Consider the following 16,365-nt stretch of genomic DNA (forward strand, 5'->3'; position numbering starts at 1 on the left):
CCACACAGACAAAGGCTTTGGCATAGTCAATAAAGCAGAAATAGAGGTTTTTCTGGAACTCTCTTGCTTTTTTGATGATAGAGTGGATGTTGGCAATTTGATCTCTGGTTCCTCTGCCTTTTCTAAATCCAGCTTGAACATCTGGAAGTTCACGGTTCATATATTGCTGAAGCCTGGCTTGGAGAATTTTGAGCATTACTTTACTAGCGTGTGAGATGAGTGCAATTGTGCAGTAGTTTGAGCATTCTTTGGCATTGCCTTTCTTTGGGATTGGAATGAAACTGACCTTTTCCAGTCCTGTGGCCACTGCTGAGTTTTCCAAATTTGCTGGCATATTGAGTGCAGCACTTTCACAGCATCATCTTTCAGGATTTGAAATAGCTCAACTGGAATTCCATCACCTCCACTAGCTTTGTTGGTAGTGATGCTTTCTAAGGCCCACTTGACTTCATATTCCAGGATGTCTGGCTCTAGGTCAGTGATCACACCATCGTGTTTATCTTGGTTGTGAAGGTCCTTTTTGTACAGTTCTTCTGTGTATTCTTGCCACCTCTTCTTAATATCTTCTGCTTCTTTTAGGTCCATACCATTTCTGTCCTTTATCGAGCCCATCTTTGCATGAAGTGTGCCCTTAGTATCTCTAATTTTCTTGAAGAGATCTCATCTTTCCCATTCTGTTGTTTTCCTCTAATTCTTTGCATTGATCGCTGAGGAAGGCTTTCTTACCTCTTCTTGCTATTCTTTGGAACTCTGCATTCAGATGCTTATATCTTTCCTTTTCTCCTTTGCTTTTCGCTTTAATTTCCTCTAAATATTTTTCTTAGACTTTGTCTGATAGCCTTCTGAGAAGCACAAAAATATGTTTAAGGCATTGTTACTCCATACAATATGTGGTTATGGGATTGTCACAATGGATTTAGGAGGAAGCACTGTGAGTAAAAATGCACAATTGGGAGAAAGATTATTCAAGGCAAAATAAGAAGATTGATCATTGTGAAGTGCAGGGCCTTTGTGGATAAGCAGGAGAGAAGACTGAATGGAATATCTATTGAGTGAGCACTTGGAAGGCAGGAAGAAGAGTTTGTACTTTATCTGTAAGTGATAGAGGTTTGAAGTATACAACCTCAAACAATGGATAATATCCATCACTATGTAGTTTATTTGGTGGCCTGTTGACCCATTTTCTTTAAGAATACTTATTTTCTGAATTTAGAGGATTGCACCCATTCTTGAAAGGCTCCCAGTATGCATTCATTTGGTTCTTTCACCAGATAAGGTTAAACCAGCAAAGATACATCACACTTACATAAAAAAAATATCTATCTATATAATAACACCATATAATTACTCAGTGATTTTGTACATGTTTAAAATGTTTATTCAGCATTTATCATTGAAGAGCTGAACTTGAACTGCTAAGGAACTGTGAAAAACAAGACTTTCCCTTTCTTGTGAGCCAAAATATGACTTATTGTAGCCATTCTCTATCATTGTTACTATAAATAGTTAAGGTCAGAAATGACTAATTCTGCTTCTTTTTTAAAGATGTCTCAGTTTTGATTAATTCTTAATCCCAGGACTTTCTTTAGGGCATCTTTCATGTCTTTGTTTTGGAGACTGTAGATAAGTGGATTTAAGAGCGGAGTCACTGCTGAGTAAACCAAAGTGATGATTTTTTGCATTCCTGCTGGGTTTCCTGATGTTGGGCTCACATACATCACCATAAGGGTTCCATAGAACAAAGACACCACCATCAGGTGGGACCCGCATGTGGAGAAAGCTTTAGTTCTACCAGCATGAGAGGGAAAACGAAGCACAGCTCTGAGTACCAGGGTATAAGATCCCAAGATGGAAAGGAAGGGGCCAAAAATAATCACTGAGTTGAAGGTGTAGCAAATAAGCTCAGTGGAAGGAGCAGGGATGCAGGCCAGTGCAAACAATGGGCCTGGGTCACACACAAAGTGGTCGATGATGTTGGGTCCACAGAAGGGAAGTTGGGAGATAAGGACAATGGGGACTGGATAGCAGAGAAATCCACTCACCCAACAAACACAGACTAGGACCACACAGAACTTCCCAGTCATGATGGAGGGGTAATGCAGTGGGCAACAGATGGCCAGGTACCGATCATAGGCCATAACTGATAGGAAGAAACACTCCGTTGTACCAAGTGAAAAAAAGAAATAGAATTGGATGAAGCAGCCAGTGAAGGAGATGGTCTTGGTGTCAGAGAGGATGTTGATCAGCATACTTGGGACAGTGGAGGAAACATACCAGATCTCTAGGAAGGCAAAGTTTCCCAAGAAGATGTACATGGGCGTGTGAAGCCGCCTGTCCCATTTCACTGCACAGACAACAGCCCCATTCCCCAGCAGCGTCAGGAGATAGACCACCAGGATTAATGAGAAGAAGAACATCTGCATCTCCCTTTCACCAGGGAAACCCAGAAGGACAAACTCAGTCACAAAATGCATTGTTGTGTTCTGGGATCCCAAAGCTGTTAGAGAAACTGAAGTTAACAGAGCAGTGAATAATCACGAACATTTGTAGATTTTGCTTGGAAAGGTACAAAGGTTGGGGTTGCAAAGAGTTGGACACAACTGAGCAACTAACACTTTCATTTTTCACTTTCACTTTCAATATCCCTTTGAGCAGCAGGGAGGAGAATGCTTTATCCTTTTTTGTTTGTTTGTTTTAATAGATAAGAAAATGGAATATCAGAGATTTAACGAGTTTACGTGAATGTGCAAAACCAGTAACTTCTAGATACACTGGCCTATTTGGAGACTGGTTTGAAACAAATCCCACTTCATTTCAAATATTGCTATAACCCTGAGTCTTAGTAATGTTTCATCTTTTATGTTTAAATCATCATCCCTTGGATAGCCTACATACAAATATAAACTTTAGACAATCTTTTTTGCTTTGAAATGAAGTTGAGTATAGATCTGAAGCAAATAGCTGTAGAAGTCCAGTTAAAAAGCAGGTAAGAGTGGAAACGCAGGGTGGGAGTCTTAAGCCTGCTTGCTTTTGCTGTTCTCAGGGAGGTGCTGCAGATGCCCAGGATTCTACAAAATGGTTTGAAAACCATCTATCCATTTTTCTCTAGGTCACATTCTATTACGTGGCTTCTGGATTTGTTGAACAGTTCAGTCCAATCCCCTCCTAAGGAGCTGGTTCTCTCAAAGCACTATTTTTTGTTGGGGAAAAAAAAATCTCCTTTATTACTTGGGATTCCCCTTGTTGAAGCTACACAAAATAAGTCTAATTCCTCTTCCATTATGATGATGGTAGGGATGTGAATAACTGATGGCAGCTATCATGTCCTCTATACATGATTTCTTTTGGAAGCCATCATTTTCCTGGTATGTGTCCCTCAAGCTGCACTATTTCACATCATAACTGAGCTCTTGAGGTAACTTGCAGCTGAACATATCAATTTCTCTAGAATGTAAACCACATGACTTCATTTTTGCTAGGAATTAAGCCCTAAATTGGAGAAGGCAATGGCACCCCACTCCAGTACTCTTGCCTGGAAAATCCCATGGACCGAGGAGCCTGGTAGGCTGCAGTCCATGGGGTTGCTACGAGTCGGACACGACTGAGCGACTTCACTTTCACTTTTCACTTTCATGCATTGGAGAAGGAAATGGCAACCCACTTCAGTGTTCTTGCCTGGAGAATCCCAGGGACAGGGCAGCCTGGTGGGCTGCCATCTCTGGGGTCGCACAGAGTTGGACATGACTGAAGCGACTTAGCAGCAAGCCCTAAATACCATAACTTGTCTGCTCATTATCTTGCTTTTACCTAATTTAACTTAATAATGAATAGAGTGGTTACTTTAGGTTGTGCTAAGACCAGAAAGATGTTTCTCATATTGGCTGATTTAGGATTTGGGACAGGAATATAAACTTGGATAATTTGCTAAAAACCTTCCTAAAACTATTGGTATAGGTTCATTTCTATGTCCTAGAGTTTCCTGGTTAAAGATTGAATATTTGACTGGGTAAGCCACCATCAATATTTTAAAATCCATAGTATATTAACTACAAAATAGGATAATTGGTTATATTATTAATGTCGTTGTTAAGATACTCACAAAATTTCATCTTTTTGTAGTTTATACGATCTTCAGAGTGCAAAAGGCTTGACTCTCAGTAGTTCAGCAAACCTGGAGCAAACTCAGAGGATAAATGTTTTATTGCCAAGGTAGCTTTGGATACTTGTATTGATTAACAGTATTTTTAGAATGATTACAAAATTTGCCTCTATAAGCATGACTCATAAACATGAACATTTAATTTTTGTCCAAGCACTTTAGTTCAATGGACTACAATTGTAATGACCATATGTATTAAAACTTATAGGAGAGTTATAATTTCCAATATGCTTTCCATAACTATACCTGTATTTGCTAGGCCACATGCTGTCATTTTGCTTGGAAAATACAGTTACTAGGCTTTCAGCAAAAAATGTTGAATAATGAATTTAAATTGTAACATGTTATTCATTTTACTTATTCATTTGTACATTTAATAAATGTTTATTTACTTTTTATTTTATTTCTAGCAGTGTGCAAATTCTGGAATAATGGTAAACATAGGAAATAAAACTCATCCCTTTCTGGAATTTATGGTTTATAAAAACTATCCATATTGTCACTTACATCTGTATAGTCACACTGTATGTGACTGGAACTTCCTTCAACTGTGTGTTTCACCATATACCCAACTATGTGCCGTGCACCTAAAAAAGACATCTATTCCAGTTAGAACTAAACTTAGATAACTCTACATAGTGAATGCAGTAGCATGATAAATTTTATTTGACATAGTGAGATATTTTTGGCTTTTTAAGACAGAAGGCAGTGACACGAGACATGAATTGATTAACTGTATTCATCTTCTGGAAAGTTCTTGGCACCAAGATGAGAAATATAATTTCAATTCATGGTTTTTGACCTGGAACCAAGCCTCATAAATCTTAACTCCCACTTGGTCATTTGACTTCATAATCTTTATGACCTTTTGATGTTTGTGCTGCAGTGAAATTTTAGTTACTACGGAATATAGGATCAGAGAAACATGTATAAATGAGCTTCACAGGTCTCTGCATCCATTTCTACTGCCTCCACCTCCAAAGTATAACTATTATAAGCTCAAATGATGAATTTGTTTATTTATTTTGGCTGCCCTGTGTGGCACGTGGGACTTTAGTTCCCCTGACTAGGGATTGAACTTGTGCTCCCTGCAGTGGAAGTGCAGAGTCTTAACCACTGGACCGTCAGGGGGGTCTCTCAAATGATAAATGTTTTATCACCTCAAGTGATAAAACAGATGAACAGTCAGAGAGAAGAGGAGGAAAAAGGAACCTGGGCAGTTCTTTCTGTACGAACTAATAAGGAAGCCAGGTCCTCCTCTTTAACTCCAACCACTTGCTTAGGATTTAAGCTACCTTGCTCAGAGGAGAACACTTTAAAAATTATAATTGCAAGATTCTTCTTTCTTTAAATATTTATATTTTAAGGTTAACCTATAGATAAATCCAAAGGACAGAAGAGTCTGCTGGCCTACTTTTTTTTCAGTTTCTACTCATCACTTGTCACTGGCTGACAACTCTGAAAGAATAATAACAACCTGCTTTAATTGCTGTAGCTGAAGGTATTTGTCAATCAAAACTTCACTGACCAATATTAGAAAGAAAGTGATTCAAGACTCAGGCTGCATTCTAACTGAAGAATAGTTAATTCTCCCTCCAGAATATCCAAGACATTTGAGCACTATTTTCCTTAAGTGAGTTATATAGTGGGAATTCTGTGATACCAGAGTGAGCCCTTAATGTGAATATTTCACCCAAGACCTCCTTAGGAGTGTGTTGAGAGAAGAGAACTGCAGGCCTTAATACATTGTTCCTATAAAGAAAAAAGAGCTAACAGATTTACAGAAGAATAGTGTGCTCTTACAGCAGTGGGTGTACAGGAGGATGCAGGCAGACTTTCCTTACATACCTGATGATGTTTCTGTCTCCAAGAGGAGGATGTGAGAGAATTTATAGCCACAAGATTGTCCTCATTACCCCATCTAAAAGCTCATTCATGGATGGATAAGAGCATTTGCGGCTCCAGAGACTTGTTTCCTTTAGTATTCTGAACAAGATGAAGTGTATTTTTCATGCCAGTGATTATTAAGTTTGCAAGTCTCTCTTGAATAGGATCCGTAGTTCCCTAGTGTGCTCATTGGTAGGCACCTGGTTCCTTATGCATGTATCTCTGTGCATCCATCTAATCCTCCCTATATTTGTTTGTATTTCCCCAGTGTTTAACTAGTGAGATACAGAGGTCTGGATAAATATCCAAGAGAAGCCAGGAAAATTTTCTTCTTTGTGGCGATAACCTTCCTCTAAAGAACTGATCTGAGTGCAGGAAGGGAGGTAGAGAGTGGGACAGGTTAATGAGAGAGGAGATAAAAAAAAGAGAAAGAGAAAGAGAAAGAAAGAATGTGTGTGCATTTAAGAGTGTGTGTATGTATGTTTGTGTCTGTAATCTTTTCTCCAAAGTACATCCATTTCATTCTTGGTATTTAGCCTGTAAGGACTTAAGTTAAAAAAATTCTTTGTCTATACAAAGTTACTTAAATTTGTTATATTTGACATACAAGAAAGAATCTCCCTTCTAAATTTTAAGGATAATTTGAACACATTTGTTTGAAAAAATCGAGTTTTTTGTAAAAGTGGATGTGCAATGCTATTGACTGACATAATACAATATTAGTGAAAATGAAAATTTAGCACTGTAAATGGTTCAGAGACAGGAAGTATGATTTCTTTCATTGATACCAGGTTAAGGAGAACAAACAAGCAGAGGCAGAGAACCTGAGGGGAAGAATTCAATCATAGCAAGAACTCAAGTAGAGAACACTACTGAGTTTACGAGTGAGGATGTATAAGGCCAGAACAATGTCTGAAAATGTCCCTGTCCCAGCAATGTTAACATCATGCGAGAGCCTGTTAAAATACAAATTCTCAGGTCCCACCCCTACCTAGTGAGTCAGAAATTCTCAGTGTGGGGCCCAGAAACCCCCTTTTTGGACAAACCTTTGTGTGATTCTGCTGCATGCTGAAGTTTGACAACCACTGTATAGATCATTAAAGATTGGGTTCAGGATGGGTATGTTTGAAGGAGCTTCTAAGTTTGGGAAGGATTTCAGTAGGATCAGGAATTAGTTGAGTGTGGTTTGGAGAAAGGATTAAGAATGATATTTGTAGGGATAATTGACATCTGAAGCTGAGTTTTAGATAATGTTGTATGTAGAAAACCAGGCTTAGAATTTTAGGCATCTAGGAGACTTTTGAAAGAGTCCTGGGATAAGCAGGGAAATGGTGTAAAAGATTATTCAGGCATCATGTGAAAGGGAGTGACCTGGGATTAAAAAGGGGCACTGGGTTTGAATAGAGTTGAACCTAAAGAGGAGGCGGTGGGCTAAGAGATAGAAAACTAGGACACAGAAAATCTAGGTCCTGGCCTGAGTGCTTTTACTTACTAGCTGTAAGAGCCTGTTGAGTTCATTTCTTCAAATATTAGATACATATCTTCTTTGTGTTCTCCATAGGGCTGACGTGAGAATGAAATAATAAGAAAATATTTTGCAAATATCTATATAATCATAATATGATTGTGATTGAAGAGCCTCAGGAGTGGATTCTTAACTCCATTATCTCTCCAGTTTGTTATGGAAATATCATTCCAGAATTAGAATTTCCTTTCTGAGGGTCTAGGAGGACTTTCCATTCTTCTTGGGCAAACCAGTTCCTTGACTTTTACTCCTCCCCAAATATATATCCCCAAGATCAGTTTGCAGATACAAGTTCCTTTTAAAAGAAATACAAAGTTTTATTTGACAACTAGAAATAAAGAATTTTAAAAATGCCCATGCCTCTATTTAGTCTGTTGTCAATGAAACAACCATGGTGATGACCCTTTTAAAATATAATGGGATTCTACTACTCCTCTGCTCAAAACTCTGCTCAGAAAGGCTTTCCATCTCATTCAGAATTTAAAATTCTTACTATGGCTCACAAGGGCCTGTACAACTTGGCCCTCTGTATGCTCTCTTTGACTTCTCTGATATTTCCCTCTTAATCTCTCTATTCCAATCAAAACAATTTGTTGCTGCTGCTGCTGCTGCTGCTAAGTCGCTGGAACACAATCCTGCCTCAGGGTCTTATGGAGAACTTGCCTCCCTCTGCACGGAATGCTCTTCCCTCAGCTATGCACACAGCTCATTCCCTCATCTCCTTCAAGCTTTTGTTTAAATGGTACCTTCTCTCCCTGGCCTTCCCTGATGGTCCTATTTAAAATTTCAGCCTTTTCTCCCTCACTTCCTGTCTCCCTTTCCCTTTCTCCATATTGTTTATCACTTTCCAAAATAACTATATTTTTGCTTATTTTTTTATTGTCTGTCCCTCACTAGAAAATAAACTCCACACATAGAGTGTTTTGACCATTTTGGTCATAGTGTATTTCTAATGCCTCTGAGAGTATCTAGAATAAAGAAGATGCTCCATAAATTTTTGTTGAATTGTAAAAATTACTATTTTAAATTATGTTAAAACATAACTTATATAAGCATGAAACTTTTGGTCTGTCCCTAATCTAGAAGATTCTGGACCATGAGGAGCTAAGAGGATAGAAACTTTTTCTATTACTAAATCCTTTGGTTATGTATCCATTAGACATTTAGATTAGATTATTTTTTCACTTTAAAGGATCTTGTACTGTCTTAAGAAATGCCTTCAGTACACTGATGATGATTCACCTAGGATAACTTCTCTTAGTCTAGCTTTACCTCCTTCCCCTAATAATCAAAACTAAAACAGTGTGTGGAATAGGACAAATATAATGCCCTCATATTACTATCTAAGAAGTTATTCATGTTGAAAATATTGTTACTATACTTAGGATGCCGTCTGAATCAGCTGTGGTTTAGCTCTGCCAGGTTAGTTGAGGAATGAAACATGGATGGAATCCACTAAAAACGTCTTCTTTACTGTGTGCACTGGAAAATTAACAGCAGTATATGAAGTCTTTTTTAATTAATCTTTTATGCCTGGACAATGGTTTGCTTGTTCTCATGTAGATGAGTTTATGTTCTTTCTATTTTCAGGACTTTCTTCAGTGCAGCCTTCATCTCCTTGTTTCTTAAGCTGTAAATCAGGGGGTTTAAGAAGGGAGTCACCACGGAATAGAACAGAGTTATAATCTTCTGACTTTCAGCTGGGTTATCAGCTGTAGGGCTCACATACATGGCCAAAAGAGCCCCGAAGAATAAGCACACCACTGTCAGATGTGATCCGCAAGTAGAAAAGGCCTTCTGTCGGCCTGCTGCCGAAGGGACTTTAAACACGGTAATCAGTAAAAGGGTATAGGAGCCAAGGATGTACAGAAGAGTTAGCACGATAATGAGGGAGCTGAGGACATACAAGACAATCTCAGTGACAGGAGCTGGGACACAGGACAGAGCCATCAGTGGGTCCATGTCACACACAAAGTGATCGATGGTATTGGGCCCACAGAAAGGCAACTGAGAGAGCTGCACGGTGGAGACAGAGTAACTAAGGAACCCAAATACCCAGCAAAGAGACAACAAAACAGAGCAGAGCTGTTGGGTCATGATGGTTGTGTAGTGCAATGGGCGGCAGATAGCAAGATACCGATCATATGCCATGATACAGAGCAAATATACCTCAGTTGTACCAAGGGAAGTAAAAAAATATAACTGGAGGAAACAGTCAACAAAAGAGATGGTTTTTGTTTCTGAGAGGAAATGGATTAGCATACTGGGCACGGTGGAAGTAATGTACCAGATTTCAAGGAAAGCGAAATTCCCTAGGAGAATATACATTGGCGTGTGGAGCCTTTGGTCCCACCTCACAGCGCAAACAATGGTCCCATTTCCCACCACGGTAAATATATAGATTCCAAAGAACAGTGAAAAGAGGAAATACTGTAACTCTTGACAACCAGGGAAGCCTAGGAGGATGAACTCCGTCACGGTGCTTGCTGCTGAATTGTTCATGAATCCCAGGACTGCACAGAAGACAGAAGATACCAATATATAAGTTGCTTTGTTTCTTGAAAAACATAGTAAACCTATGCAAGGTATATATGTTGCCTGTTCTGCAATTAGTTTGGAATAACCCATCTATTAAGTCCTATCTTATTTAAAAGCCACCAACAAACAAATTTCAATAAAATTGGGTTCATAACAATAGAATCGTTATATTACTTTTATTTTGTTTATCAAAGGATTAGGTTAAAAAAATCCTCTCTTCCCTTTGAAAATTTTGAAAACTCAGAAGCACTACCTTCTGTGAAAAGAAAAAGGTTATCAGTTTGTATTAGATTCATTTGTATTATTTTTTAGGGCCCAACATATGATATCATATAGTATTTGTATTCTCTGTCTGGCTTATTTTACTAGGCATAATATTCTCTAGGTCCATTAACATTGGTGCAAATGGCAATATTTCATTCTTTTTTTTATGGCTGAGTTATATTCCATTCCATATATGTATACAGGTAATACATGGGCTTCTCTGGTGGCTCAGGTAGTAAAGAATCTGCCTGAAATGCAGGAGACCTGGTTTCAATCCCTGGGTTGGGAAGATCCCCTGGAAAAGGGAATGGCTACACACTCCAGTATTCTTGCCTAGAGAATCCCATGGGTAGAGGAGTCTGGCAGGCTACAATCCATAGGATTGCAAAAGAGTTGGACATGACTGAGCAACTAACACACATGCACACATAGGTAACACACACACACACATCACATATATCACATATAGCTGTTGGTGGGTACTTGTATAAACTGTTTTTTTAACTTTATATATTTTGTATTTTTTCCATGTCCAAATTATAACTCTGCAACATTAGTTCAGTGGCTGCCTTGTTTTCTGTAGATTTTATCAACTCCTTAGTGATAGATATTGAGTTTTAGTGTTTTATATTATAATAAATGCCCTAATTAATATTCTTGAGCATATTATCTTAGTATACTTGATCCATAAAGTGAGTTTATAATGATTCAACATTTAATGATTAAACTAATCAATGTATTGTGTCCTAGTTTTTGATGATGAAGATTTTTAGATATCCTTTGATGCTCACCATTTACTGAAGTCAACAAAGCAAAACCCTTTTACATATAAGAAAAATTTCTGCTTAATAGTTCCATAGCATGTTATTCACATCCATACTAGAGCATATGCCATAATGACTGAATAATGTGTTGTGTTTCCTTTAGACTGAAAACTTTTATAATTCATAAATGATGTTAAATTTATCTTTCTATTCTCAGTTGACTGAGTTTCTGGTGCTAGGTAGGCACTTGCTCAATGAATTAATGGTTGAATGAATTTTGAACTTGTCAATTCTGTCACTGAAAAGCTAACCTACTGAATTTATGAACATCACCATCACTGAGCCTCTAATTTGAACTCATTGGGCAGAGACTTGTGACTGATCAAACCTAAGATCTAATCCCCACTTATCTCATGTCCCTGTCATATGTGAGTGTCCATTCTAAATACAAGCCTCCCTAGTTACTTACCCTTTTCATACTCTTCATGGGGGTCTCAAGGCAAGAATACTGAAGTGGTTTGCCATTCTCCAGTGGACCACGTTTTGTCATGTATGTATGTAGTATGGATGTAGATGTAGTATGCATGTAGTACGTAGTAGTCATGTATGGATGTGAGAGTTGGACTATAAAGAAAACTGAGGGCTGAAGAATTGATGCTTTTGAACTGTGGTGTTGGAGAAGACTCTTGAGAGTCCCTCAGACTGCAAGGAGATCCAACCAGTCCATCCTAAAGGAAATCAGTCCTGAATATTCATTAGAAGGACTGATGCCGAAGCTGAAACTCCAATCCTTTGGCCACCAGATGTGTAGAACTGACTCATTTGAAAAGACCCTGAATCTGGGAAAGATTGAAGGCAGGAGGAGAAGGGGATGACAGAGCATGAGATGGTTGGATGGCATCACCGACTCAATGGACATGAGTTTGAGTGAACTCCGAGAGTTGGTGATGGACAGGGAAGCCTGGCATGCAGCAGTCCATGGGGTCACAAAGAGTCAGACACAACTGAGTGACTGAACTGAACTGAACTGAGTTACTTACCCTCTTTTATATTTTCATGCCTATTTTCAACATTCTGTTCAGCACTTCTTTTTTAATTAATTTTTCTTATTGGAGTCTAGTTGATCACTACTTCTCCTTATTCCATCTTTTCCTTTTCCCTTTAGTATTCAAATCTTGTGAAATGGAACTACTTACTCTCCATTCACTAATCCATTTAGCATTTGCTAAAGTCAGAAACTTGTCATTCAAACCACTTTCTAATTTTGTCAGTTCCTGTGTGCAATCAATCACCAACTCCTGTTGATTTTCCCTCCCAAATGTTTTTTAAATCTGTTCTGGGTATACAGGAGGTCAATGAGAAAGCAAAAAATGCTTTCTCTGTTTGGATGGACGAGTAGCAGAGTGAACAGCTACATATATAACCAAAAAGAAAAATGAGCCTCCTTAGGAAGGGCTAAGTATGACATTTTTGGAAAAAAATGGATCCTCACATGGGATGGTGAGGAAAAAAGAGAACATTTACTCTGCAGCCTATGTGGTGACATACCACAACTGGATCAAGTTCACAACTGATTGACCGATTGACTAAATCCAATAATACTTAACTCAGTAGCCCTGTTGTATCACCATCAGTTCAGTTCAATCTCTTAGTTGTGTCCAACTCTTTGTGACCCCATGGACTGCAGCATGCCAGGCCTCCCTATCCATCATCAACTTCCAGAGTTTACTCAAACGCATATCCATTGAGTTGGTGATGCCATCCAACCACTGCATCCTCTGTCATCCCTTTCTCCTCCCACCTTCAATCTTTCCCAGCATCAGGGTCTTTTCAAATGAGTCATTTCTTCGTATCAGGTGGCCAAAATATTGGAGTTTCAGCTCTAATATCAGTCCTTCCAATGAACACTCAGGACTGATTTCCTTTAGGATAGACTGGTTGCATCCTAAGGGATGCAGGCCCTTGCAGTCCATGGGACTCTCAAGAGTCTTCTCCAACACCACAAAAGCATCAATTCTTCGGCCCTCAGCTTTCTTTATAGTCCAACTCTCACATCCATACATGACTACTGGAAAAACAATAGTCTTGACCAGACAGACCTTTGTTGGCAAAGTAATGTCTCTGCTTTTTAATATGCTGTCTAGGTTGGTCATAACATTCCCTCTTTAAGGAAAATAAATAAAGTAACCTTGATTTGTGTTCAAATAGCATAACATACTGTGTGTTCTTGGGCAAGTTAATACCTTTTTTTCAGAGCTCCTGTGAAAATGCTGTTGAGTATATTCAATATATGCTAAGTATAGTTCCTGGAATATAATTGAACCTAAAAAAATTCATAGCCATTGTTGTTAATAATATAGTACTGTCAACAAACATGATTACAAAGTATAAACTTTTTAGCATAATTATTTAAAAACCTAATCACTAAATCTTAATCACTAAGATTAAACAGTTACTCAGTTCCAACATATCACACAACAAAGCTATGGGCAACTCTCTTTGGTCACTCAGATTGATTTTACTGAGCTCCTTGTATATTCTGGCACTTAAAAACATACAGTTTGGTATGATACAAAGGAAGAAGACATAGAAACATTGTGATTCAAGAAACAGAAAATAAATAAAGGGAGTGTGTTACTTGTGATGTGCATGAGAGGAAGTGGGAATGTTACATTTAAATGGGGGCACTGTAGAAAATGAGTTACTGTGTGCTAAGTTGCTCAGTCATGTCCAACTCTTTGCAACCCCATGAGCTGTCACCTGCCAGGCTTCTCGGTCCAAGGGGTTCTCCAGGCAAGAATACTGGAGTGGGTTGCTACGTCCTCCTTTAGGAGATCTTCCTGACCCAAGAATTTAACCCACATCTCTTATGTCTCCTGCATTTGCAGGCAGGTTCTCTACCACTGCGCCACCTGGAAAGCCCATGAGTTCCTTAGTACAACTCTAAATAGTCTTCTCAGACCAAATTAGAGTTGACTAAATTTCTGAATAATGAAACATTTTTTTATGAATTACTAAACAAAAAAGTTTCAGGGGAAAAAAGTTTCAGGGATTGTTAAACTGAGGGAGATGAGTAGCTGGACACTAGAGTCAACATTTCATATAACAAGCTTATTATGTTACTAGTGACTGAGACTTCATATCCAGAAACATAAAGCCACAAAAGTTTGCAAAAGTATATTAATATTCAAATGTAATTCCACTGTAGTAGGATCAATTTGTAGGTGTCTTAGAAAAAATACAGTGATGCCAAGACAGGAAGAAAAGTTACTTACCCTTCATGATAAGACTAATTATGGACAAAGCTGGGAATAAATACTGAGTCTGTATCTTCTCACTGATGCTTTTTCCTTTACATGGAATCAAAACCCAGGGGCCTGATCCTGAGCATCCTACAATATACAAAGTTAAATGCTGAAACTCCCTTCCTGAATTACTCAAAAGAAACAGTTATAGCAACAGGGCACTTCTGTTGGGCAATGTGATAGCCAATGAAAAGAATTACAGCCCTATAATCGGTCATGGAGACGTGGGCCTTAGTTGACATACTGATATTTTCATCAAGAGCTCCATAAGAGACCTCAGTCTACCCAAGGCAGCCAGATCTTTCACTTGCCTCACCCAGAAGAGACAATTCAACAGAGCTTTATATTTTGGTTACTTTTGCTATAGAGTGATTGAAAGAATGGGGTATAAATCTCATGAGGAGATTTCAATAAGGGAGGGTGCAGGTGAACGAAGGGAGGGGGAGTGTTGCTGAGACTCCCCAGTGAGCAATTAAAGTTTCTTTTTAGAGATTATTGTGAAGTCTTCAGAGTCCTCTTGGGCTGGTTTATGACTCCCCCGAGACTCCTTGGTGTAACATCCTTTTCTTATCCAAAGTTTTCATATAGTTTAGGTTAATTTGGCTTCCAGAGTGAAGACAGGGATAATGTCTTAAAGGCAATGCTGAGCTGTCTGTGAAGATTTATAGAGAATTTCTTTTTGTTTTCAGGAAGCATTTGTTTCTCTATGAAATATGAAGAATATTCACAATGTATATTGTTTATATTCTATGAGAGTGTATTTTCTTCACACACTTTACAATTATAAATTTTTGTTTCCAGTCCTCAATTACCGACAGACTACTACTTTTCTATTTGTTCTGTCTGTTCTTTGTTCCTTTATTTCTCCTTTTTTGTTTCTTTTGGATTATTCAAGTACTTTTGTTATTTTATTCTACTTTTTTATGATTTTAAACTATTTTTATTGTTGTAAAATATATATAAAATAAAAATGATCATCTTAACCACTTTAAGTGTACAGTTCTGGACATTAATTACATTCATATTGTTATGCATCTATCACCAGCATTCATCTCCAGAACTTTTTCATTATCCCAAACTGAAATTTCAATGCCCATTAAATAATACCTTCCCATTTCACTTTCCCCTAGCCCCTGCAATCGACTATTAGAATTTTTATCTTTGAATTTTATTACTCTAGGAAACATGTAAGTAGAATCACACAAAATTTGTGCTCTGTGATTGGCTTATTTCACCTATCATATTGTCTTCAAGGTTTATTCATGTTTTAGAACATGTCAGAATTTCCTCCCAAAGGTTGCATTGTTTGTGTATATTAAATTTTATTTATCTGTTCATATCTGAAGAATACTTTGGTTGCTTTCACCATTTCACTATTGTGAATATTGCTGCTGTGACTATGAGTGTAAAATATCTGCTTGATTTCTTGCATTCAGTTCTTTTGTATATATACCCAGAAGTGGAATTGCTGAATCATTGGTAATTCATGGCTTTTAGGAACTGCTGTACTACTTTCCACAGACTGAAACATTTAATATTCCCACCAGCAATGTACATGTACTCCAATTTCTCCAGATTCTTGAAAGTTTTTGCTGTTTGCTTCTATAATAACCCAGAGATCAAATTGCCAACATCCACTGGATAAAAGAGATGGCAAGAATACACAGAAGAACTGTACAAAAAAGATCTTCACGACCCAGATAATCACAATGGTGTGATCACTGACCTAGAGCCAGACATCCTGGAATGTGAAGTCAAGTGGGCCTTAGAAAGCATCACTACGAACAAAGCTAGTGGAGGTGATAGAATTCCAGTGGAGCTATTCCAAATCCTGAAAGATGATGCTGTAAAAGTGCTGCACTCAATATGCCAGCAAATTTGGAAAACTCAGCAGTGGCCACAGGACTGGAAAAGGTCAGTTTT

At 38.1% G+C, this 16,365-nt stretch overlaps 2 protein-coding genes across 2 annotated transcripts; both read right to left on the minus strand.

Annotated features, from left to right (window-relative positions):
• Positions 1-1,550: 1,550 nt before the first annotated feature.
• On the minus strand, positions 1,551-2,474 carry LOC104988214 (olfactory receptor 11H6). Its single transcript, XM_010839463.1, has one exon. The coding sequence runs from the start codon at positions 2,472-2,474 to the stop codon at positions 1,551-1,553; it is 924 nt and encodes a 307-aa protein (XP_010837765.1).
• A 6,666-nt stretch (positions 2,475-9,140) lies between these two features.
• On the minus strand, positions 9,141-10,076 carry LOC104988229 (olfactory receptor 11H4-like). The gene has a single exon (XM_010839475.1). It carries the CDS (start codon positions 10,071-10,073, stop codon positions 9,141-9,143), a length of 933 nt encoding a protein of 310 aa, XP_010837777.1. The 5' UTR covers positions 10,074-10,076.
• Between the last annotated feature and the right edge of the window lie 6,289 nt (positions 10,077-16,365).

The sequence above is a fragment of the Bison bison genome, unplaced genomic scaffold, assembly GCF_000754665.1.
Source record: "Bison bison bison isolate TAMUID 2011002044 unplaced genomic scaffold, Bison_UMD1.0 scf7180017864117, whole genome shotgun sequence".
NCBI lineage: Eukaryota > Metazoa > Chordata > Mammalia > Artiodactyla > Bovidae > Bison > Bison bison.